Genomic DNA, 26,231 nt, shown 5'->3' with positions numbered 1-26,231 from the left:
CTGCTTCTAGGTTCTGAGTCTGCTCTCCTCTCCTAGTGACCCCTGCCAAGTTCAGTGGATGGTCCCCCCAGGTCCCCACCTCCCCAAACACTGGGCAGGGGAGGTCCCATGAGTCTGGCCTCATTCCTGAGTGGATTCAGACCCCAGGAGGCACTGGACCTTTACATTTGCCCACTGGAGGCTTAGTGTCATTCTTTGGGTTTCAGTGAATTCCCCCTGCAGGAGACAGAGTGTGAATGGATCATGGAACCCTTTGCAGACAGCTGTTTGAGTAAGAGGAGGGAGAAGCAGAATCAACAGTTAAGGGCCCAGTCCAGCCAGGCACCTGAGGGACTTTAGTGGCCTTCTCAGCAGCATCCTGCATGAGATTGTAAGCCCCACAGAGCAAGGATCTCCTCTGTCTGCTCCTTTCTGTCTGGCACCCTATGGCAGGGGCTTTTAACAGAGGGTTATCCCTCCATCCCCACCCCTAGGTTGCCAGGTAAAATACATGCCACCCAGCTCATTTGAGTTTCAGATAACAAGTAGATTTTCAGTGTATGTCCCCTCCCAGTATGTCTTTGGGGTATACTTACACTAGAAAATTATTTCTTATTTATCTGAAATTCAAATTTCACTAGGCAGCCTTATTTCTATTAGTTAAATCTGGCAACCCTCTTCCCGGGTGACAGTGGCAATGTCTGAAGACACTTTTGATAGTCACAACTGGAGAGGAGGTCAGGGATGCTGCCAAACATCCCACAGTGCAGAGGAAAGTTCCCCACAACCAAGAATTATCCAGACCACAATGGACCTCTCCTTATGGGTACCCAGAGCACACAGAACTCCCCACTCTACCTCCACCTCTTACCCCTGCCCACCTGCCTTCCTTCCTTCAGGTCATTAAGAGATGTGGAGAGGGGCACCTGAGTGGCTCAGTAGATTAAGCGTCCAACTCTTGATTTTGGCTCAGGTCATGGTCTCATGGTCATGGGATCGAGCCCCCCATTGGGCTCTACTCTGACGGTGCAGAGCCTGCTTGGAATTCTCTCTCTCCCCCTCTCTCTAACCCTCCTTTGCTCTCTCTCTCTCTCTCTCTCCTGTCTCTCAAAATAAATAAATAAACATTAAAAAAAAAAAGTTGTGGAGAGAAACTCATGGTCCTGTCACAGGTGCTGACAGATGCCAAGTCATGAGGTTAATGGGAAAAACAGAATACAAAATTGTATTGCCTCTCGACACTGTGCAAGAGTAAACTATGAACAAAAAAATTCAGTGGAGGGAAAACGTAAAAGGTCCAGGTGGTTACTTTAGGCAATGGAAATATTTTTTCCCCTCTCCTTGTCTCTTTTTCTTTTCTCACACACCTCTTGAAAACCATGTTTATAAAATACTTCAAAATTTTTCAACTTTTCATTACATAAGTATTGTATGAGTACATTCTCCTTGTATTAGAAAACGCTGGAAATAATACAGCAAGGCCAGTGTCTTTGACCCGCACATCCAATCTGGGCCTAGCCCCCACAGAGAGAACTGCTCCTGTGGGGCTAATGCAGAGCCATCGGAGGGACCCAGGTCTAACTTTGGCTTTGAACGGATGCTGGAAAATGGGATTATACAGTCATAGGACAAGTACATTCAACTCGTTACTGCCAGGTTGTTTTAGAGTTAGCTGTTATCAGTTTACTTCGCCACCAACAAGGAATGACAGGACCGGTGTAAGCCAACTCTTGATGCCAGACTTGGAAATGCTGGCTGATCTGATGGGTGAAAAGTATAATCTCATTGTTTTAATTTGTACTTCCCTTATTACAACTCTTTTATTCAGCTTTACTGAGATATAATTGACATATGACATTGTGTAAGTTTAAGGTGTACAGTGTAATGATTTGAAGTGATCACCACTATTAGGTTAGTTAACACATCCATCACCTCATATAGTTATCCTCTGTGTGTGTGTGTGTGTGTGTGTGCGTGCGTGTGTGTGGTGAGAACTTCCAAGATCTACTCTTAGCAATTGCAAGTGTACAACACAGTATTATTAACTATAGTCACCATGCTGTCCTTAGATGCCCAGAACTTATTCATCTTATAACTGGAAGTCCAAGTATTTGACCGCCTCTACCTATTTCCCCCACCCCTCAGTCTCTGATAACCACCACTCTACTCTGTTTCTACGAGTTTGGCTTTTTTTTTTCTTTTTAAAAAGATTCTACATATAAGTAAGATCACACACTAGGGGTTCCTGGCTGGGTCAGTAGGTAGGACATGCAACTCTTGATCTCGGAGTTGTAAGTTTGAGCCCCACATTGGACATACAGATTACTTAACAATAAAATCTTTAAAAATAAAAATACATAAGATCACCCAGTATTTTTTTCCTCTGACTTCCTTCCTATGACTTAGCATAATGCCTGTGAAGTCCATCCAGGTTACAAATGGCAGAATTTCCTTCCTTCAGCTGAATGATATGTACGTTTATATATGTACATATGTGAATGTATATATGTATATTTGTGTAGGTATATGTGTATATGTACATATGTGTGTATATATGTACACGTATGGATATGTATATATATTATATACGTGTATATCACATTTCATTATCCATTCATTCATCAGCTACCACTTGGGTGACTTCCATGTCTTGGTTATTGTAAATAATGTGCATTAAACATGGGGGTGAAGATATCTCATCGAGACAGTGTTTTTATTTCCTTCAGATGAATATCCAGAAGTAGGATTACTGGATCATATGGTAGTTGTATTTTCTTTATTATTATTTTTTTTATTTAAAAATTTTTAATGTTTATTTATTTATTTTGAGAGAGAGAGAAAGCATAGATGGGGGAGGGGTAGAGAGAGAGGGAGAGAGAGAATCCCAAGCAGACTCTATGCTGTCAGCACAGAGCCTGATGTGGGGCTCGATCTCATGAACCACAAGATAATGACGTGAGCTGATATCAAGAGTTGGACGCTTAACCAACTAAGCCGCCCAGGAGCCCTTATTTTTTTATTTGAGAGAGAGAGAATCCCAAGCAGGTTCCATGCTCAGCATGGAGCCTGACATAGGGCTTGATTCCACGACGCTGGGATCATGACCTGAGCCGAAATCAAGAGTTAGGGGCACCTGGGTGGCTCAGTCAATTAAGCGTCCAACTTCAGCTCAGTCATGGTCTCACTCAGTTTGTGAGTTTGAGCCCCACGTTGGGCTCTGTGCTAACAGTTCAGAGCCCGGAGCCTGCTTCAGATTCTGTGTCTCCTCCTCTCTCTGCCCCTCCCATGCTCATGCTCTGTCTCTCTCTGTCTCTTAATAATAAATAAACGTTAAAAAAAATTTTTTTAAGAGTTAGACACTCAGCCCACTGAGCCATCCAGGTGCCCCTGGTAGTTAAAAACTTTTTTCAATTTTTTGAGGAAGCTCCATACTGTTTTTCATACTAGCTGCATCAGTTTGCATTCTCACCAACCATGCACAGGGTTCCCTTTTTTCCACATCCTCACCAGCACATATTTCTTGTCTTTTTTTTTTTTTTTTACAAATAGCCATTCTAATAGGCATGAGGTGCTGCTTGTATCTCTTATGGTTTTGCTGTGCATTTCTCTGATGGTGCGTGATGTCGAGCATCTTTTCATGTGTCCATTGGCCATGTGTTTATCACCTTTGAAGAAAATGTTACAACTGAGCTTGGATATCTTCAGGGGTCCATCTCTGTTTTCAAATTAATGAAAAATGTACTCAATATGCATGCACATCCTACAACATTCAAAACGGGTGTTCAGTGAAAAGTCAGCCTCCTTTCCATGTCTGAAGCCCCGCTCTGCAACCCTCCATCCAGAGACCACATCCAGACGCGCGGTCTGGCATCTCCATCCAAAGGTATTCAATGCATTTGTAAGTGCTCACATATATAACCTTTCTCTTTAATTTTTCCACAAATCATAACATTTTCCACACTGTTTCCCCACCTGGTTCTTTTCTTTTTTCAATCTGGAACATGGTTCATTCCACTAGACACAAAACCATTTCTTTCTTGTTCATGATTTCACAGAGTCCCATCTGATAGAGGTATCACAATTGGTTTAAACAGTTCCCTAGTGTTGGACACTTTGGTGGCTTCCAATCTGCTGTCACAGTGCGCATTCCGGTGCATATGCAGTTTCTCACATAGAGGAATACATTTGCAGGTAATTTGCCAGAAGTGGAATAGCTAGGTCAAAGGGGAAGTGTATTTAAAGCATTTTTTTTTAAGTTTATTTATTTTCGAGACAGAGAGACAGAGCATGAACAGGGGAGGGTCAGAGAGAGAGGGAGACACAGAATCTGAAACAGGCTCCAGGCTCCGAGCGGTCAGCACAGAGCCCGACGCGGGGCTCGAACTCACGGACCGCGAGATCATGACCTGAGCCGAAGTCGGACGCTTAACCGACTGAGCCACCCAGGCGCCCCTGAAGCATTTAAGCGTGTAACTGAATTGCATTCCGCATCAGTTTGCTGATCATGTCATTTCATGACTGTAAAGAAACTGTCTTACTTTTTAATTCACAGAAAAAATATATTACAATCATTGTCTCTGATGATAAGAAACCATGATTTATAAAACACGTAGTGCCGAAAGCGCTCGTGACACCCGTGAGGCATAGTGAAGTAAGCCGTTTGTTTAAGGCACCCATGGAGTGGATGGCAGAGCCAGAAGTCAAACCTTGGCCTGTTTGGCTGCCTCTGCTGGGCCTGGGCCTTGTCACCCCGGAATGAGGAACTAGGCTCCAGCATAACTCACAGTCAATCGTGTTTGGAGGTATTTTAATGGGTAATCTTTTCCTTCGCATTGTTTAAAAAGTTTAGTTGGCAGACTGGTAATGATGGGGTCCATTGAGCTGAAGGTGACAGGAGGTAAGGTCAGAACGGCCTGATCCAGGGACCACCGTTGTCAAGGTTTGATCACAGCCATGCCAGGCCCCTCTGGCAGCACAGCAGCTGACAGAGTTCCCAGAAGTTTACATATTTTGGCAAAAAAAGAATTGCTTAAGAGTGTTGAAATGCAGTCATGCAAAGGTAGGGTTTTTTAGAGTTAATGTTGATTTAGCTCTTACTATGTGCCAAGCACTGTTAAAAGCCCACCATTTAAACCTTCCAACAAGCCTACTGGAGAAGTACTGTTATTATCCCCAGGTTACAGATGAGGGAACACCCCTGTTACCTCTCTGAGGGTCTGTCTCTCTCAGTGGGCAACTGGATCTAGAATTAAGTGGCCGTCTTCTCAATCCCTGCGCTCTTTTGGAGTGAATCTATGGAAACCGTCACACCTCCTCAAGCCTGAACAGCTCTGATCTCAGAGCAGAGGGGAACGGAGGGGATGGGGAGCCACAGAAGGCTCCTAACCTGGGGCATGACACATTGGCTTGCTTTTCATTTTATTTTTTTAAGTTCATTAACTCATTTTGAGAGAGAGAGAGAGAAAGGTAGAGAGAGAGCACAAGCAGGAGGGGTAGAGAGAGGGAGAGAGAGAGAATCCCAAGCAGGCTCCACACTGTCAGCACAGAGCCTGACGTGGGGCCCAAATTCACGAACAGGGAGATCGTGACCTGAGCCGAAACCAAGAGTCTGAGGCTTAACTGACTGAGCCACCCAGGATCCCTGACTTGCATTTTAGGGAGAAGTTCCATAGTGCCCCAGGGGAAATATTTACAGGCAGGTGTAGGGGGGTGGAGGAGGGGTGGCAGGCCAAGGCCAAGAGGTCCTTGGACTGACCTCTCTGGGAAACTACTTGAATCTTCATGAGGCCCTTATCCTCTAAGAGGTACTTACCCGATGGAAATTAAATGTCTATGGTTACAAGCGGCTATTGAACCCTTGAAATGTGGCTCATCCAAGTTCAGAGGGCTGTAAATAGAAAATACATGTTGGATTTCAAAGGCATAATCAGAAAAGTAAGACATCTCAATAATGTTTATGATAATAGCATGTTGAAATGATACCAGCTTGGACATACAGGACTAAATTAAAAATATTCTTAAATTTAACATCACCCGTTCCTTCTTTCTCCTTTTAAGCGGTTACCAACAAGCTTGAAATTATCTATGTGCTCACATTGTATTTCTACTGGACGGCTCTGGTCCATAACCTTCCCCCCAGGCACCCGACTCTTTTCCGCTTCTTGAGAAGCTGTGGTGGTGTCTAACAAGGACCTGTCAGCCAGAGGTACACGCCGCCCCCACCAGCGTTCTTAATTTGAGACAACAGGACAGAGGCTGGGACTCCCCGCGACCTCGGTGCGTCCGCTGCGCTCTGCCGCCCTCTAGCGGTTCCTCTTCCAAGCTGACCTCTTTTGTGGTGGGATTGGGCTGGGCTGGGCTGGGCTGGACTGGACTTGGGATGCTGAAACTCTTCGTGGTCCCAAATTTATTCCACTCACGTACTATCCTGCTTTGATTTTACTTTTTACTTTTTATGTTTTTGAGAGAGAGAGAAACGGACAGAGCATGAGGGAGGGAGGGGCAGAGAAAGAGGAAGACAGTATCTGAAGCAGGCTCCAGGCTCTGAGCTGTCAGCACAGAGCCTGATGCAGGGCTCGAACCCACAGAACCATGAGATCGTGACCTGAGCCGAAGTTGGACGCTTAACTGACTGAGCCTCCCAAGTGCCCCTCATTTTAGTTTTGATTTTAATTCAAAGTTGCCATACAGAAAGAATTTAAGAAATGTCCTGGTCCCTAGTTCCTATCTTCTCAACAGGTCTGCATACAATTCGGATGTCACGGGTATCCCTTCCCCAACGTGGCTTCCGGTTGGTGGAAAATTATCAATATTGCATAACCCTTTAAATTCCTGGATGTTAATAAGTAATTTTCTTGAGGAGGCTAGAGTTTTTGGTCTTAGAAGGCAGTTTCCTTTGGTTGGCAAAATGGGTTAATATCATGGCAAATAGGTCATAAAGTGGATTGTGAGGATTTGGGGGGAAAATATATATAAAGTACTTAGCATAGTGCCTGGTTCTCTTATAAATTCTCAACATGTGGAGATATTGTATACAAAATTACTTGTTGGGGCTCCTGGGTGGCTCAGTCAGTTGAGCCTCCGACTTCTGCTCAGGTCATGATCTCGGGGTTCAAGGGTTCGAGCCCCATGGAGGGCTCTCTGCCATTAGCACGGAGCCCACTTTGGATCCTCTGTCGCCCCTCTCTCTGCCCCCCAATTGTGCGTGTGCCCTCTCTCTAAAAAAATAATTAAAAATTCATTTTTTAAATTTTTCAATGTTTTATTTTATTTTTTGAGAGACAGAGCGCCAACAGGGGAGGAGCAGAGAGAGAGAGAGAGAGAGAGGGAGCCACAGAATCCAAAGCAGGCTCCAGGCTCTGAGCTGTCAGTACGGAGTCCAATGAGGGGCTCAAACCCACTAATGCAAGATCATAACCTGAACAGAAGTCTGATGCTCAACTAACTGAGCCGCCCAGGCACCCCAAAATAAATAAACATTTTTTAAAAATTACTTGTTCTTTACACAAGCAGAGATATTCTGAGTGTTGTCGCTAGATGCTTATGTCCCTGTATGCTAGGACTTTACTTCAGACCTTTTTTGCTGAGTAAACAGGGGGTAATGGGAAGAAAGGATATCAGTAGGTCACTGAGCCAGGAAAACACCCAGCTGGTTTGGGGTCTTCCTGGAAAACCACCCAGCTAAATGAAACCTGAGTCAGCTTGGCCAATGAGGGCAAGGAGAGTTGCCAGAAAGAGGTCATGGATCCACTCCGAGGGAACTCTGGCTTTGTCAGGGTGCACGAAGCCATTCACAGGGTTGTGCACAATAAAAATATAAGTTCAAAGAGAGGATGAATATAAAATATAAATATAAAATATGCAGCTGTTCAAGAAAAACTTGTTTGTGTATTTTTTAAGTGGATAATTGTGGGTATCAAATCACTGTGGCATTCATATTCCTATGGATTATTTTATTTTATTTTTTTTAAGTTTATTTACTTATTTTGGGAGAGACAGTGTATGCAGGAGGGACAGAGAGAGGGAGAGAGAGAGGGTGAGAGAGAGAATCCCAGGCAGGCTCTGCACCGTCAGTGCAAGGAGCCGAACGCGGGGTTTGAACTCACGAACCCGTGAGATCATGATCTGAGCGGAAATTAAGAGCCAGACACTCAACCGACTGAGCCATCCAGGTGCCCCGCCTATGGGTAATATTAAAAGAGTGACTAACTGCTATATTTTAAGGTGCTGCCATTCTGATGATGATGGAAATTACAGTCTTTGCAAGTTTATTTAAACTTACAGCGAAAAGTTCTACCTATGTTAAAGTTCTACACAACTTGAAGTGTACGAAGAATCGCCGCATCCTTCAAATTCTTGTAGGGAGAACATGAGCGCAAACTTTTCAAGACCGGGGTCTAGGCTGCCTACCCAGGAGTGGAATTGCTGAGGTTTGGGGATGCACGATCGACATTCCTCAAGGATACTGAACTTTCCAAAGCAGCTGTGCTAATTGACATTGCCCCGCCCGGCCCCGCCTCCCCGCAGCGCAGGGCCAACGCCATTGCTGCCCATCCTCCCCCATGCTCAATGACTGTGTGCAGCCTGCAACATTCAGGAAGCAGCTATGTCTGTTGTCTCCCTGGGAAAGTGCAAGGCTAAGCAGAGGTTGCTTGCAGCCAGAACTCCAGGCCTTCCGTGCCTGTAGGATCAGGGCCCGGAGAACTAGATCAAATGGTTCTAATGGCTTCGCTCTATAAAAGCCCAAAGCACCGATCTCTGAGAAGGAGCTCTCTCTACTCACAGCCAGCCCTGTCATACCCCAGGCCTGGCTCCTGCCCCTGAGCAGCGCTGGCTACATGCCAGCTCTTGGCTCTTGCCTTCCCTCTTTGTCTCCAAGCTAACCAGCCGCCGTTCACACGGCCTTGCTGTGGGCAGGGAACTGGGCAGCTGGTAGCACTGGCTTCTTACCATCCTGTTCCTATCCTCCCATCACCTCAGGGGAGTCCATAAGTTCAGTCTTTTATGTGTGGTTTCACTAGTCCAATCCTGGGGAGCCAGCCTCCTGCCTCTTGTTTGTGGAGCATCCCCACCTACCTGGCTCTGTGCTCTCCCACATTCTCAGCCCCTTGCATTTGGCTACCCGAGATGCTCACTTGGTTAGTGGATCAGGGGAAGAGGTAAGGAGTATCCGCTGGGAAGAGCCCCAGCCCCACGCCCTTCTGGGAAAGAGCTTGAGCAAAGCGCTGTAGTTGCAGATTGTCGCCGCCAGAGGGCAAAGTAAGCAAAGCTTTGGAAGAGCAGGTTTCGGAAAGGTGAGATTTCCCCGTTCTAAAGTGAAACTAGACAGAGTCTAGTGCCCCACTTGTGTTCCCCATCCTCGAGCTGGGTTTGGTGACACCCTCTCAGAAAGGCTTTGGCTGGTCTTTCATACCTGCCTGCCCTCCCCTTACTCGTCCTTGTTACAGCTGTCCTTGGGCCCCACCTCTCCAGACCACATGCTGATCCCATGCCCTTGGAGGAAGCCTGATGATGTCTCCTCTTTCCTGATGAAGGGTCTGAGCTTCAGAAGGTTAATGAATTGCCTGAGATCACAAAGCCTGTAAGTGGCAGCATTGGGATATGAAACAGATCGAGCAGGCTTCGTTATTTCCCCAATGCCCCCCTCTAACCCTGCTTCCATCCCCTCAGCATCCTTCTGGCAGGGCTCCAGCATCCTTCATGGCCCCCGTGCATTGTGGTGACACCATTTGCGTGACGCTGCAGTTGCGCATCTATTCGTGAGAATATATCTCACTGCCTGAGGAGAGATCTGGGGCAATGTGCCCCGATATGTTTACACCGCTTAACCAGTACAGCATCGTTTTTATTTCCTTCTTTATTCTTTGCCATGTTTTTTATGAATGCATTTTATTTTTTGAATCAGAAAAGAAAGCTATTTTCGTAATGAGGGGAGGTCAGCCCCTTCATTTTGCCCGAAGTGTCCACTGGGCTGGCAAACACCTACGTGTCTTGTGAGCCTCAGCTCAAGGGTTGGATCTCTGTGACATCCTTTCAAGTATCCTGTCCCCTCAGTACTCTATTGCCCCCATCGTGACACTTATGATGCTTATCACACTCATTTATCTGTATCCTCCACCTCATCCCAGATCTGAGCAGGGGCTGGGTCAGATTCATCAGTTTCCCCAGGACCTGGCATAAGCCGTGGATCCATGGAATAACTAATGCTAATTGAGCACTTACTATGTTCTGGGTGCTTAACTATGTGCTAAGCATTTGGCCTGTATTAATTCATTTCACCCCACAATCACCCCATGAGGTTGAGGTGGGTTTACTATTATTTTCATCCATTTAATAGATGAGGAAATTGATGCAGGCATAACCTGTTTGAGGCCACACGGCTAGTAAACCAGCAGACCAGGGGTGGGTACCTAGACTGTCTGGCTCAAGTGTGTGACCTTAAACACTATGCCACCCTGAAAAGTTGCTTGGAAAAGTTCTGCTGGATGAGAAAACTTGGAATTTCTCCAAAGTGTCATTCAACCTGAGAAATGTTTTGCCTAACCCCAAAGGCAAGGATTTAAATCCATACCCCAGCCTGCCATGTGGGTCTAGGGGCCACATAGGCAGTTCACTCAGAAAAACCTGAACGCTGGGGCGCCTGGGTGGCGCAGTCGGTTAAGCGTCCGACTTCAGCCAGGTCACGATCTCGCGGTCCGGGAGTTCGAGCCCCGCGTAGGGCTCTGGGCTGATGGCTCAGAGCCTGGAGCCTGTTTCCGATTCTGTGTCTCCCTCTCTCTCTGCCCCTCCCCCGTTCATGCTCTGTCTCTCTCTGTCCCAAAAATAAATAAACGTTGAAAAAAAAAATTAAAAAAAAAAAAGAAAGAAAAACCTGAACGCTGAGTTCACCTTTACTCATTCACCGGATCACGTGGGCTCGGTTTATGGAAGAGAGAGAGCGGGTGTATGTGGAAGAAGGGCTGTGATGGTCTTATTTTCCTGATGCTAGAGCTGCAGGAACGATCCTGAATGCCCCCTGATGGGTCTCTTCCACCTGTCTAGTGTGGGTCCAGGCCAGAGTGGGGTCCTAGTGATGTGGAAAAGGTTGGGGTTTGGAGCCAGTGGCCAAGAAAGAATTCTTGAGACATCTTTGGTGCAAAAAGGTGGTTTCATTAAAGCACAAGGACAGGACCTGTGTCCTGCAGAAAGAGCTGCACGGGGGTTGTGGCGGGTGATTGATTACATACCTTCAAGTGGGGAGAGGGTTAGGGATAGCGTAAGTCTCTAAGGAATTTTGGAATCAAAGCCTCCAGGACCTTGAGGGGGCTAGCCAGGGTTAGGAAAAGGTCATTTATTACTGACCTCAGTCATGAGATCCTTCAGATGTATATCAGTGGGCCATAAGCTTGGAGTAAGATTGCCAACATATATGTTGGTGGGGGGCAGGTAGAGATAAAGGAAGCTTCCAAAGGAATTTTTATATGTTAAAGTAGATTTACGGGATCCCGGGGGTTGGGCTTAGATCACATCTTGCCCTTCGCAAAGTGTCATCATGGAAGCAGCTGGGTTCCCAGAGGAAGGTCACTCTGCCCGTCTCGAGGACTTGTCAGTGGACTGTAAGTTGTCAGGAAATTTAATTTTTTCTTCTGCCTTTGTTTCCCACATTGTTAGGACCTCAACTGAGCATGAAATTTAGCTCTGAGCTTCCCAACGCCCCAGGCAAACAGAGAAACAAGATTGGTACGTCAATACTCCAAGTGAGCTTTCCTCTGTTCTGTAAGTCTGTGGGGAGTTGCCGACTGCCCGTGCCCTGCCAGTCACTGTGCCCAATCCCAAGAAAACAAGAAGTCAGACACCATTGATCTCTGCAGTGGAAAAGAGTACAGCAGCACTATCCAGTGGAAACGTTGAGGGTCTCAGATGGGAGCCATATATGTAATTCCAGTTTTTCTTCTTTTTTTTAATGTTTATTTATTTTTGAGACAGAGAGAGAGAGAGAGAGAGAGAGAGAGAGAGAGAGAGAGAGACTGAGCATGAGCAGAGAAGGGGCAGAGAGAGAGGGAGACACAGAATCTGAATCGGTCTCCAGACTCTGAGCTGTCAGCACCAGAGCCGGACGTGGGACTCGAACTCACAAACTGTGAGATCATGACCTGAGCTGAAGTCGGCCACTTAACTGACTGAGCCACCCAAAGGGCAAAAGAAACAGGTGAACATAATTTTAATAGTATATTTTAACCCAACGTGTCTAAAGTGTTATTGTCTCAACATATAATCAATATAAAAATTATTAATGAGAATTTCTTCGTTTATATATACCTTGAAGTCTGGTGTGCATCGTATACTTATAGCGCTGTTCACTCTGACCAGCCACATCTCGGGTGTTCAACATCCCCGTGAGGCCAGTGGCTACTTGTATGGGACAGTACAGTTTTAGAATTTAAGAAAAGAAACGTTTTTCTTTACCTTAAACTATCAGAAGAAAGGATTATGGCATTTGGTGCTGGAGGCTGGCGCATTCACATTGTTTCACAAGTGGTCGTGTGGTCAGAAATCCAAAATGTATGTGGCCCTTGCATTTTTTTTCTTTGTTATTTGTATTTAAGTTCACGAGTAATGAATATATATATTTATTATAAGGGAAGCAATAAAGTAAATAGCCCTTTCGCCTCCCTCAATACTGTTCCATTCCCAGAAGTAGGTTTAGCTCTCCATCAGTTGGGTAGAGATCCTTCGATGTATCTATATGCATATATATTTTATTTTACCATACAAAGATATTGCACAGTCCATATTGTTCTGCAACTTGTTTTTCTGGTGTAGCAGTATCTCTTGGTGCTCTATGCATATGTGCACCTCATTCTCTTTAATGACTACATAATATTCCACAGCCATTTCCCTACAGTTTGGGGGCTGTTTTTAATTTATGTTTTCACTATTAATAACACTGCTATAATGGGCATTCTTTATTTTGTTTTTTTAAATTTTTTTGATGTTTATTTATTTTAGAGACAGAGACAGAGCACAAGCGGTGGAGGGGCAGAGAGAGCTGGAGACAGAATCCGAAGCAGGCTGCAGTCTCTGAGCTGTCAGCACAGAGCCCTCCGTGGGGCTTGAACCCACGAACCGTGAGATCATGACCTGAGCCGAAGCTGGACATCCAACTGACTGAGCCACCTCAAGCATTCTTTTTTTTTTTTCAAAAATTTTTTTTTCAACGTTTATTTATTTTTGGGACAGAGAGAGACAGAGCATGAACAGGGGAGGGGCAGAGAGAGAGGGAGACAACAGAATCGGAATCAGGCTCCAGGCTCTGAGCCATCAGCCCAGAGCCTGATGCGGGGCTCGAACTCCCGGACCGCGAGATCGTGACCTGGCTGAAGTCGGACGCTTAACCGACTGTGCCACCCAGGCGCCCCTCAAGCATTCTTTATTTTATGTTTATTTATTTTTGACAGGGGGGATGGTGGAGAGGGTGCAAGTGGGGGAGGGGCAGAGAGAGAGCGAGACAGAGAAGCCCAAACAGGCCCCCCGCACTGGTAGTGTGAGCCCAATGGTGGGTTCAAACTCATGAACCATGAGATCATGACCTAAGCTGAAGTCAGACACTCAACTGACTGAGCCACCCAGGTGACCCATAATGAGCATTCTTGCACCTACCTCCATGGATGTATGCCAGGGCAAACCACACCTTTGGTCTTCTGGAATTTCAGGATGGTATCTGTGTGGCATTCACAGAGCCCAGCCATGGCCTGCATGGCCAAAAGGCCATATGTGTTCTCCCACCCACGGCTCCCTCTTCCAAGTTCTGAGGACACTTCTGTGGCACTGGGGGCTCAACACAGTGAGCCTTGGTTAGACTTTGGATGTCCCAGGGGAGATTAAGGCATCCTCACAGTCCCTGCTTCTATTAGAGTTCAGCGTATTGTGGCCACTATTATTCCTGTGGTGTTATTTTGAGTAATACATTATCTTCTTATAATGGTCTTAGATAAAATGTAAGGCATCATGATAAAGACAAAGGCTCCCTTCACGGGCTTCCTTCTGGAACCAGAGGACAATACCCAGGCAGGCAGCCTCTCCTAGTGCCGCTGAGGAGCTACTGTGGAGCCTCGGGGTGGATTTACCTCCAAGAACTTGCCATGGTCTGATGCTCAGTTTTGAGTCTCCAGAGCCTGGTTCAGAAATGGCACTTGCAAACAAATTCGTATGAACCATGCTACTAGGAAAGGATCTAAAACCAGAATTCATGCATTGATTTGATTGCTCGTCAAAGTTTATTGACACTGGGCTCGAGCCAGGCCACATCCCAAGCTCTGGTTATAACGAACAAAACAGGCTTGGTCCTGACGGTCTAGTGGGACATAAGCAGGCCACTCCAACCCAGTGAAATGAGATGTGGTGGTTATGGGATCGACGAGGGAGAAGTGACATATTTAGCACGGGGGAGGAAAGAGCCAGTAAAAGAACAGTATCACAGGAAAGAGAAGGCATGACTGCTAGAGCAAGGTCTCAAAGGAACAGAACTAAACTTGAACCAGAACACAGAGGGGTGGCCGACCTTGGGCAAGAAGAGGGTCTCTTTCCTGAGCAGGGAGGAGGGCACACACAATCGCAGGACGGGTGAGGGGCAGTTCTTGCCTGTACAATCTACCGGGGGCAGGGGTTAGGAGGGAAGCTGATCACTGAGAGTGAGGGGAGGCTCTGGTCTGGCAACGCTTACAACAGGCACCGTGGGAGAATGAGGGGCATATCTGGACGAGAAAATATTCTGACCCCAGCATGCAAGGCTGCTGCTGTCCCACAGCACCCAGGTCCTGTGTGAGGGCACAGAAAAGTCAGGTAGGCAGATTCATCAGGGCGGACGCTTTATCAGCCTGGCACCACCGAATCGACAAACCATGGAGCTGGATGAGGAAGGGAGTGAGGAGCAGAGGGAGATGACCCGGGGAGAAAAAAGCCTGATCCTGGGTGCCTCATCTCAGTGAGCGTTGTCACCAAGCGCCCACTGCTGGCATCAGAAATTGGGGTATCATTCTCAACTCCCCCCTCAACCGCAATCCATCACCAAGATACATGGGTTCACAGCCTAACTATCTCTTTGGCTCATCTACTTCTTTTCATTTTCCCTGGTCTCTCTGCTCCGCTCCCCCCCCACCCCCCCCCCCCGCCAGAACTCTGGTAATTCTGTGATTATAGGACAGATCTTTGCATCGGAGTTGTTTTAGTGCTGGGGAAAAGCTCAGATGGCTTCTAGGGCCAGACGATAAATGAGCGAAGCTGCCAGGGGCTGTGGCACATTGGAAAGCCCTTCGCCATCTAACAGGGAAGGAGAGTGCTACACGAGGAAACGTGGGCCTAGTATTCTGCTAGATCTATTTTTAAGAGAAGCCTAAAATAGTTTTACAGAGAAATGTCCTGATTTTAAGTGTAGGCAAACTATTCAACTTTAAAATAAAACTGCTCGGGGCGCCTGGGTGGCGCAGTCGGTTAAGCGTCCGACTTCAGCTCAGGTCACGATCTCGCGGTCCGGGAGTTCGAGCCCCGCGTCGGGCTCTGGGCTGATGGCTCGGAGCCTGGAGCCTGCTTCCGATTCTGTGTCTCCCTCTCTCTCTGCCCCTCCCCCGTTCATGCTCTGTCTCTCTCTGTCCCAAAAATAAATAAACGTTAAAAAAAATTAAAAAAAAATAAAATAAAACTGCTCCTCCTGAAACCAATATTGCAGTGTATGTTAACTAAAATTCAAATTAAAAAAAACACAATTCAATAAAATGCAATGCATCTGCAAAAAAAAAAAAAAAACCCACCTTCATCACAGAGAAACTTTTTCTTCTTCTTCCTTTTCTTTTTATTGTATCTATATGACATGATAGGTGTTAGCTGAACTACAATGGCAATCGTTCCACAATATTTGTAAATAAAACTGTGTGCCTTAAACTTATACAGTGATGTATATCAATTATTTCTCAATGGAACTGTTGTTGAGGTGTTTCGGAGTGAAGTGTGCTGATGTCTGCAATTTACTTTGAATTTTTTTTAATGTTTATTTTTTGAGAGAGAGAGAGAAAGAGAGAGAGAGAGAGAGAGAGACAGGGTGTGAACGGGGGAGGGGCAGAGAGAGAGGGAGACACAGAATCCAAAGTAGGCTCCAGTCTCTGAGCTGTCAACGCAGAGCCCGATACGGGACTCAAACTCACGAGCTGTGAGATCATGACCTGAGCTGCAGTCAGATGCTTAACTGACTGAGCCACGCAGGTGCCCCTACTTTGAAACTCATCGAATGATGCACTGTTGGGTGGATAGAGGGATGGATAGATGCTTGATAAAGCAAATACGGCAAAGGTGTCAGTTGGGCGCCTTGGTGATGCACATATGCACAATCCTTTCCACTTTTCTGTACATTTGAAAATTTCAAAATGTAAGGGGAAAATTTTTTAGATGAAGAATAATTGTGAGCCCATGAACCATTATTTTTGCGACTTCCATTACAAGTTTTAACGGACTTTATGAAAGTAAGGTACAGGTAAATGAGTTCATAACATAAAGGGCATAGAACGGTCCCTAGAATATTTAATAAATATTAGATATTATTAGTGTCATCATTTGGAACAGGAAATGGTCACAGATTGGAAGAGCTGGGCACCTAAACGGATTTCATGGAGGGCTTTCAGCTGACTTTTTATTACAGTGTATAGTGTAGGGACCAGGATTCCATGCTGTTGCTGTATGACCTTGTAACTGTAATTTCCATCTCTGTGTCTCACGTTGCTCACTTTTACGCTAGTGAGAGTTGGACTGTAAGCTCCCCTGCAGTTCCAAAGTTCTGATTGATCTGCTACTCTTCCTGTTTCTGCCTATAGGGGTCTCCATTACCCTTCTTCCCCGCCTCCCCTTTAACGCTTTCCTAAAAACTACAATTCCCAGGAGGGCCCACAGGCGTTGACGTCGCGCAGTTCTTTGTCGTCGCTCGCGCCCTTTATACGTACTTCCGCCGGCGAGCCACTTCCTTTCCTTTCAGCGGTGCGCGGCAGCAAGATGGCGGTGCAAATTTCCAAGAAGAGGAAGGTGAGACCCTGAGGGCCGGTCCGGGGAACCGTGGCGCCGCGCGGGTCGGGGCTTGTGGCGATGCCTTCGCAAGACTTGCGGCTTTGGGTCCTGCCTCGGGAAGCGGCCGTGGCCGTGTGGCGTTCCCCCGGGCTGCGGATGGCGGCGGATGGAACGCGGGCCCCGGGCTTGGCGAGCGCAGTTCGGCGGCGGAAGTCAGGCAGCGAGACATTTCTGCCGCTTCTGGGCAGAGAGCAGAGATGAGTGCCGGGCGCCCCTCCTGCGCCGGAGAAAACGCTTATGAGCATTTCTTGGTCGACAGATAGCTTTACTAAACGAATGCTATGTGGGGAGCGTGAGCCATTTCCCATCACGGCTCACACTGTGGCTTTGGGTAGGAGAGGGAGCAGCGTATTCGTGCTTTATTCGTGGCGGGATGCCGCCTTCTGACCCCAAAGACCTCAATTGGAAAAGCTACTGTCAGTTTCTTGCTACGTCTGGGGCCCAAAGGAAACTCCTGGAGGAAGAGAGGAAGGAGACCCGGGGAGAACTTGAACTTTTCGAGCTTTAACTTTTCGCTTTTCCGTGGGCGAGAACTGTGTAAAGACCCTTTTGCTTTAGAAAGAGGCAGCTTGTCGTTTTTGTGTGTGCATAACATCTCGTAGATCCACACACATTTCGAGTTAGGACTTGCCAGTTTTGTAAGACCACAGGTACTTGCAAGATAACGTGGTTGGGGTTCTTCTGATGGTCCAAGTTGTGTCTGTGTGGGACTGCTTAAGTCACTGTATTTTCACCAGTTCCGAGGGTAGTTAGTGTCTCTGCTGTTCTGAGTGAGTGAGTGGTAAATGTGCCCTTTTGGGGCAGCTTTCCGTTCAGCATGTATATGTACATCCACATAAACACGTCTTAAAAAACCCTTCAATGAAGAGAAGATGACGAGTCTGACTGGAGGTTTTCTCTTTGTCCAGGGGGCCCCTACTTCGTGCCGCGTTCTGTGGCAGTGTTAAGGGCCCTCGGGTTAAAGTAACTTCCAAAGGACGACCTAGAGGCATTTGTCTGAGAAGGGTTGCCCCGTTCCAGATGGAACAAGGGTAACAGAGAGGTGATGGGCTGGTTGTTAGAGGTGTGGAATTTTGATGAGAGGGGCCCTGGCAGAAGGACTAGGCAGGAAAAAGTGACCCTGCATCCATGTTCTAATTGCAAGTTTTACCTTTTGGTTAGTTTGTCGCTGATGGCATCTTCAAAGCCGAACTGAACGAGTTTCTCACGCGGGAGCTGGCTGAAGATGGCTACTCCGGGGTTGAGGTCCGAGTTACACCAACCAGGACAGAAATCATCATCTTGGCCACCAGGTGAAGACTCAGTTTCCTGGTTATCACCTGTAGTTGTATATGTGAGGACGGTGTATTCTATACGTTTAAGGGGACAACCAGTGAATTGGCTGTAGTAAACGTACGGTTCTTATTAACGGCATTTTAAATCTAATTCTAGTTCTTGTTATCTAGAATTTATATATCCTCGTGTCAGATGAATGAGACTTTACTACCACGTGCATATAAGATTTAAAGTCATGTCCGGAATTTTGTGAGAGTTATAAATTCTCCCTCTTTATTTTCCTAAGGACGCAGAACGTTCTGGGTGAGAAGGGCCGGCGGATCCGAGAATTGACCGCTGTGGTTCAGAAGAGATTTGGTTTTCCTGAGGGCAGTGTAGAGGTGAGTGATCTTGGCTTACGCCAGAGATAACTGTGGTCCTGGAAATGGTTATTTAGGGTGGTACTTCTATAAACTCTTAACGTCATGTAGATCTTAGTTATGATCACTAAATTTTATAAATGGAGTGGTATTTTGTTGAAGGTCTCTTAATAAGCAGTGGGCTTCAGTTTATAGGCCTGTTCTCATTTCTGGTGGTTAAGGGATTTTTACGTTCAGTTTGGGTACGATAATGGTATAGTGGATTGGCTACCCCGTCAGTTGGTGTAGCCGTAGAAGGAGCTAGGGGTGGGAGGGCAATAAGGAAAGGTTCAAACTATATCACAGTGCATGTTACTCGTGGGTAGCAGAAGTGTTTAGTACTTGAGGGATGCCAACAGTGATACATGCTGGCATGATGAATGAACTCGTTTTTTGTAGAAAACACTGGTTTAAGGCTGTGACTTGTTTCCTTAAAGCTTTATGCTGAAAAAGTGGCCACAAGAGGTCTGTGTGCTATTGCCCAGGCAGAGTCTCTGCGTTACAAACTCCTAGGAGGCCTCGCTGTGCGGAGGTAAGTGTCTTGAACCTTTTAATGATTAGGGAACTCCAGGGAGAGGAAGTTAGGATTCTTGTTGAAGTTACTCAGGTCCATTAAGTGCAGGGATTATAAAGAGGTGAGACATAGTCCTGATGGGAGAGCTTATCTGTATGTATGTATGTAGATAGTGCTGTGAGGAGGGATGGACTGTAAAGCCATGAGGTGGCTAGAAGGCTCTGGAGCTGGGCCTACTGGTAAGATTTCAGTAGGAGTTCTTTGTGTAGTTTCACTATTTGTGAAGTTACCGGAATGCCTTGCTTGGGTGTTTGAAATTCAGGCAGTACATCATGCAGAGCCCTGGCAGGTTTTTCAGCAGGGGAAGGACATGAGAGCTGAGCTTTAGGAATGTTGACCTGATGGGGAAATAGGTAGCAGGAAAGGCTGTAGGCAGGACTTCTAAAAAAGGCTGCCTGCCTGGTTTGAGTACCAGCCACGCCGCTTAGAACCGTGGTCGTCAAAAGCTTGGTCCCTGGGCCAGCGTCACTGTCATCATCAGAGGACCTGTTAGAAATAAAACTTGTCAGTCTCCACCCACTGAAGTGGAAAGTGGGGGTGTGGCCCAGCAACCTGGTCCAGGTAATTTTTTGTACACAGAGAAGTTTGACTTGGAAGTTCTGAGACCTGAGCCTCTTACTGAGTTTCTGACCCTCGGATCTCCTATTTGTAAATGGAGGTCATTACATCCACCTCTCCTTTTTGTGGTGATTACATGAGATGATGCAAAGGGGCCTAGATCCTAGAGTACCGGGTCCTACCTTCCCTTCCCTGTCTAAAGTGGCATCTAGCTCTCCCAATTAGTATTTCCCAGGGTATGCGGTGATAAACGAGTTGGGCGCATGATATTTTAAGGCTGTCAATGTATAGGCCTAGAAACCTCTTTTTCCAGCACTCTAGTCAAGGTGGCTAGGAACCCACATTAGTAGTTAGGGTTCCTAATGAATGTGAATTCTGGAGATAAGGGGCCACTCAATGACTGGGGTATTTCTGGGTTCTTAAACTGAGTGCTTACCCGATTGTGAAATGCTGAGTTTTACCACCCTCACCGTTTAATTGGCCTGGAGTGAGGTCTAGACTTCACAGGTTTTTTTGTTCTATTTTAATCTTGTTGAGATGATCCTAATGTGCAACCAAGGCTGGGAAGCATGTGGTTAGAAGAATTTGGTAAATATTCCCTAAGGAATTAGCCTAAGATGAGGTGTGATGGGAATGAAGGAGAATTGCCAGGCTCTGGTCAAATTTATTCTCCATTAAAGGAACGTTGAAGATAGTGCAGACCAATAAGTCTTGTGCTTTTTGTATCTGTTTTTTAACATGGTGGGGTGTGGTGGGCTTGAACAATCCCTATCTTTGGTGATGATAGGTGGGTATCTGTCTCTTGTTCTCCCAAAGGGCCTGCTATGGTGTGCTGCGGTTCATCATGGAGAGTGGGGCCAAAGGCTGTGAGGTCGTGGTGTCTGGGAAACTCCGAGGGCAGAGGGCTAAATCCATGAAGTTTGTGGATGGCCTGATGATTCACAGCGGGGACCCTGTTAACTACTATGTTGATACTGCTGTGCGCCATGTGCTGCTCAGACAGGGTAAGCAGCTGGGAGTGCTTGGGGCAAAGGGCTTTTAGCAGATAGATGTGCTTTCCACGCACACCGCAGTGTTTGGGGAGTTCATTTTGGGAGTAGTGGAGCATGTTGATACTCCTTGGGTTTACTGATTAACGTGTTGTATCGAACTGTGAGAATTACTGAGATCAGTCAGATCCGAGAGTTGGTTTGCTCTTAGCCACCTGTGTACCCTTCGGTGATGATACGATGACGAGTCAGAAAGGTCACATCCTGCTCTTGGTCCTTGTCAGTGCCACGTTCTGTGGTGCTGTGCATGGGTTCCTTTTGCAAAAGTGTCCTGTTCATTGATTGATTAGAGGCATTTGTCTGAGAAGGGACCAGACCCAGGGGTGCTTGAGTAACCTGTCCTCTTCTTTCTGTCCTGTCTTATCATGGGATCGGTGCAGCCCCAGCTAGATTCTAACTATGGCATCTTCTAGGTGTGCTGGGCATCAAAGTGAAGATCATGCTTCCCTGGGACCCAAGTGGTAAGATTGGCCCTAAGAAGCCCCTGCCAGATCATGTGAGCATTGTGGAACCCAAAGATGAGATCCTTCCCACCACCCCCATCTCAGAACAGAAAGGTGGGAAACCCGAGCCGCCTGCCATGCCTCAACCAGTACCCACAGCATAATAGGTATGTCTCCAGGGACCTCTTGGGGTAGAGTAAGACCCTATTCCCTGTCTTCCTATTAATAATTCTATATCCCACACTGTGGTAAGCACTTGATACATAAAAATTAGATTATACTTGCTTTACGACACAGGTTGGATCCAGAGGCCTATTTACCCAGGGATTCTGTTGGAAGGAGTATTTGCCTTCCATCTCTTAACGAAGTTCCTCTGTTGGGGTGCCTGGGAGCCTCAGTCATTTGAGTGTCTGACTCTTGGTTTTAGCTCAGGTCATGATCCCAGGGTTGTGGAATCGAGCCCCGTGTTGGGCTCCATGCTGAGCATGGAGCCTGCTTAAGATTCTCTTTCTCCCTCTGCCCCTCTCCCCTGCTCATGGTCTCTCAAAAAATTCCTATGTTTACTGTGTTTGAAATAAGTTTTCCTTTATTTGCTTAAAATCATCAAGGCTCTCTTGTTAGTTATTAGTTGCCTGTTCTTCAGCAGCCTCTTCAGTTAAAATAGTAACATCAAGCCTCTTCTATGCCCAGCACCTCTTGTGTGTTCTAGGTGTTCTCTGTGTATATATTCACACAAACCCTAAATGGGAAATGAAAGAACCCAATATTCAGGTGAAGATTCTGTTCTTATTGTTGTGCTTTATTCTGTTTCAGGGTCTTCTTGGCAGCTGGATCTGGAGTTTGGATTTTGCTCTCTAAAGACCTCTAATAAAATCTTTAAAAAAGACGCATGGCCTGAATGGACTGTAGGTCCACTATTTGGACTGATAATTCTATTGCCCCAAGGGAATATTTCTTGATTGATTCTTTCGGCTGCCAGGAAATCCTTGGTTTCAGCTGTGCTTATGAGGCAGGAGCCAGAACAGGAGGAGCCGAGCAGAGTTAACCAGACCCAATATCCCATAAATCTGGTGAAAGCTGAAGGCTGATGGTTAATAGGACAGCACTTTGATTCATTCACCTGCAGTTTGGTGTTACAGGTTTAGAAGAGGGATATGATTAAGATGGCTTTTTTTCCTCTGATGTATAAGGGAATCTGTATTGCACATAGAAAATGAGTGTGTTTTATTTTGCCCATTCCATTATATTTGGGTCATTATACACTATAGGTAGTGTTCTGCATTATTCTCATTTAATCCTGAGTATCTCTAAAGTGTAAAGGGAATTTGCTTGTGCTACTGAAGAGCCTAAAATGCTGAAATACATTTTCCTAAGCAGCATAGAGCTGTGATTAGAATCCACATTTCTATGCTCAGTCCTCTGAGCTGTTACACTCTAGAAGAACATTTACATGTCTACAGTTTGTCATATTTGAAGCGTTTTCTGTTGATGGGCTTTAAGAAATTGAGTTCTCCTAGTTTCTTCAGGTGAAACTAGTGCAGGACAGGCTGGCAGGAAAATCCTACGTGACTAGTGCATGAGTTACATTGGGAACGCAGTGACAAATGTGTCTCTGCCCTCCCCCTTTCAGGGGCCTTTGATGTTTATCCTTACTTTATCTAGAAGTAACCTCTCATTGTTTTTTTCAGTTTTTAGTAGAGACACTCCCCTTTGGAAGTCTCTAACCTCTAGGATAGCTAATGTGCTAATGACTGCTTACTGTGTTCTAGGGAGTGGAATGTATTGTATCATTAGGAAGCAGAGCCTAAATACAAAAATGAATGTTTATTTCCCCATGCTTCTGAACTTGAGGTGACAATTTCTCAAGCTGATGAAAGTTTTCTGGGAAGGGCTGAGGGTGAGGTGGTTATGAGCAGTCAGGCCTGGTATTGGGCCTCCTCAGTAACTATATACAAGTAAAGTGAGATTTGAGTGCCTTGATTAAGTGAGTCTGTGCCCACCCCCAAATCTAATGCAGTATAGGCAGCTATCATAAAGTCTTAATTATCCTTTATGCGTAAAACTAATGGCATTTTGTAATTTTACTGAAAATGTTGAGCCAGGCTATTTAATTCTTGTATTTTTGGACTTCTGTAATTTGGTTGTGAGGGGATTTTTGTTGTGAAACTAGTTCAGCTAATATAAGCATCCAGAATATTTGGTGCTAGAAACAGATTAAGGCAGTCCTGGTCATCTAAGACCTTAGTATCTAGTACTGGCACAGCCAGTCACAGGTCTTTGTATATTAGATGGGGTGATTAAATTCCTTAACTTCCAATCCACTTAAAACTGAAAGTTGGTGTGTGGGGTTCAGTCGTACTGTTATGTAACTCCCCGCCAGGGGGTGCTGTAGCAGGAAATAAGTACCAAAGTAGATGCTTGGGGAAGAATAAAATGCCTTGAATAAAGTAGCAGGTTATTAGTGTGCATGTGTAAAGCTTGAGTTACTCAGGTGAAGAAAGGGAGGCTGAAAGCTGGAATGTGAGAATTTGAGAATAGGCCCAGGGGCCAAGCAAGGGTCCCAGATCAATGGGCAACACTCAATATGGAGAACCAGGGAAAGTACAAAAACTGTTGGCACCAGAAGACAATGGGTAAGGGGTTTCTTGGTGGGGGTGGGTGGGTGGGGTCAGCATCCAGACAGAAAGGTCACTGTTGTCACAGGCTGCTCTATCCCACAGCAGAGTGATAATGTGTGGAGTCTGTTACCTTCAACCCCTACTTGCAGTCAGCCAGTCTCATCTAATTGGGAAATTAGACAAAGGCTTACAGGAATGTACAAGCCTGGTGGGGATGGGGATAACCTTTTCCTGCAGAGTGCTTTAAAAAGGAGACGTGGGAAGATGCTGGGCTTTGCAGTCAGACTTGGATTCAAATGTGACACAGGCACCGGTGAATCTTTCCCATCAGTATCTCTCCAGTCTGTTGGAGTTGAAGATCTAACAATACCTGTCTGTAGCATATCATCTAGTGTACTCTCTCTAGAGACAACAGCTGAGAGCCCAGGCCTTCCAGCCAGAGTCATTCAAAACCAGGTTAACCTCTTAGTATGACCATGGGCCCATCAATGTCCTCTCAGCCTTGAGCATGTGATTTCATAGCACAGTGCCTGACCCATAGGAAGTCCTCTGAGTGTACTGGATGTTGTTACTATTAGTACTTAAGCAAATCCTCTTAGAAATGATTAGTAGCTTAACTTCATGGTATTGGATTCTCCCCATCCTAAGGGCCTTGACCATAGAGATGGCTTTCTGCTTCTGCTGGGAAGTGGGCATAGCTGATCAGGTGTTACCACATTCTGCAGGTGCTGAAATTGGCCTTTTACCATGCCACATCCCACCTAGTGGTTGTTTCTGAGCCCTGAGTTTGCTATGTATAAATGTAGCTGTTCTGTGTTAGGGCCTGCCAACACCAGAGCAGTAAGTCATTTAAGTATCATTTAGAGTCAACATTTTCAACCTAAAAAAATAGTTTTTCTTACTATTTTTCCCTCCTCAGGGACATGAGATTTTGATGTTATTTTATTCATGAAACAAACCATTTCCCTATTTGTTATTGATCAAAAACTACATGTATAACTTGTTAAGCAGCATGACTGGTGAGAAAATTGTTATATTCCCTGAGCTTGCTGTAAACATCCCATTAATCTGCACATCCCTACAATGGGCTAGTTCTGTCACTAATTTCATTTTATAGCAACTTTAGCCCACGTGATACATATTAGAGGAAGGAATGTATGATTTCTCTTAGGCTTTGGAAAATTCTTAGGCTATCTCAAGATCTTACTTAGGGTTTGACAAGTGACATGAAGCCCTAGATTGGGAACAACTTACTCTAAACTCAAATTTTTACAAGTAAGAGGCTCCAGTGGCTCTGAAATTGAAATGAGACCACACCTTTGCTGCTCAGTCCTGTATTGTACTAGCAGCTCAGCCGGCCAGGTGCAGCTGGGCCTTTGTCCACTGCTGGAGGAGTGCTGCTGTGATGGGTTCATCTCACCCTCCACCCTCACTGGCTGGCCGTGGACTGCCCCTATGACCAGCCTGTACCTGCCAGTCTTGTGTGGTGAATCAGAGGAGCTGGAGTGTTGAGTTGTAAGTTGTTGACCGTGTAGAGGGCTTCCCTTGTCTTTGAGAATATTTTTGCTCTTTAGAGGGAGAGCATAGACCCAGCAATGGGACCACTTTCCCATCAGGGACAGAGGAACAGAGGTGATGGAGCTTTCCTCACTGGTTTTCCCTCAATACGACAGGAAGACTAGCCATCACTATTTACCATCTAGGTCCAATAGACACCATATCTTTTAAATTTCAAGTCACTTTACAAATAATTTATGGAAGAATAAAGGGAAAGTGGGAAACAGTTATATATTTTACAAGTATTGAAGTGTTTACTAAAATTTTAAAGTTGATTTTTGAGAGAATCCCAAGCAGGCTCTGCACTGTCAGCAAGGAGCCTGGTGTAGGGCTTGAACCCAAGAATAGTGATATAGACCTGAGCTGAAATCAAGAATCAGACACTTAATCAACTGAGCCACCCAGGTGGCTCTAAAAATACTAAAATTTTAGCAAGTATTAGCACAATTCTGAATATACTGAAAACCATTGAGTTCTGCCCTTCAAATGGGTGGAATTTATGGGATGTGAATTACATGTCAATAAAACTCATTCATATATTCATGAAAATAGATATGTATATGTATGTATATACATAGATGAATTAAACAATTTTGTATTTTCCTTGCCTGGGAGACAACATACCCCAAATGAGCACCATCTCTTAAACGTGGTTAAATGCTCATCAACCACCCTGTGTGAAGCTGGAATGTATT

The 26,231-nt window shown here is 45.7% G+C and overlaps 1 protein-coding gene and 2 non-coding genes across 3 annotated transcripts; all 3 read left to right on the top strand.

The window, feature by feature from the left end:
* Positions 1-16,921: 16,921 nt before the first annotated feature.
* On the top strand, positions 16,922-22,247 carry RPS3 (ribosomal protein S3). Its single transcript, XM_043580221.1, has 7 exons — positions 16,922-17,022; positions 18,226-18,356; positions 18,626-18,719; positions 19,175-19,269; positions 20,686-20,873; positions 21,332-21,528; positions 22,175-22,247. Exons 1-6 carry the CDS (start codon positions 16,993-16,995, stop codon positions 21,523-21,525), a joined length of 732 nt encoding a protein of 243 aa, XP_043436156.1. The 5' UTR covers positions 16,922-16,992; the 3' UTR covers positions 21,526-21,528; positions 22,175-22,247.
* LOC122484563 lies at positions 17,921-18,069 on the top strand. The gene has a single exon (XR_006297623.1). It is a non-coding gene; the product is annotated as a small nucleolar RNA SNORD15 (small nucleolar RNA).
* Positions 21,083-21,227, top strand: LOC122484562. Its single transcript, XR_006297622.1, has one exon. It is a non-coding gene; the product is annotated as a small nucleolar RNA SNORD15 (small nucleolar RNA).
* Positions 22,248-26,231: the final 3,984 nt, after the last annotated feature.

The sequence above is a fragment of the Prionailurus bengalensis genome, chromosome D1 (genome assembly GCF_016509475.1).
Source record: "Prionailurus bengalensis isolate Pbe53 chromosome D1, Fcat_Pben_1.1_paternal_pri, whole genome shotgun sequence".
NCBI lineage: Eukaryota > Metazoa > Chordata > Mammalia > Carnivora > Felidae > Prionailurus > Prionailurus bengalensis.
The sequence above is the reverse complement of the archived record's forward strand: the minus strand, read 5'-3'. Positions and strand labels throughout refer to the sequence as shown.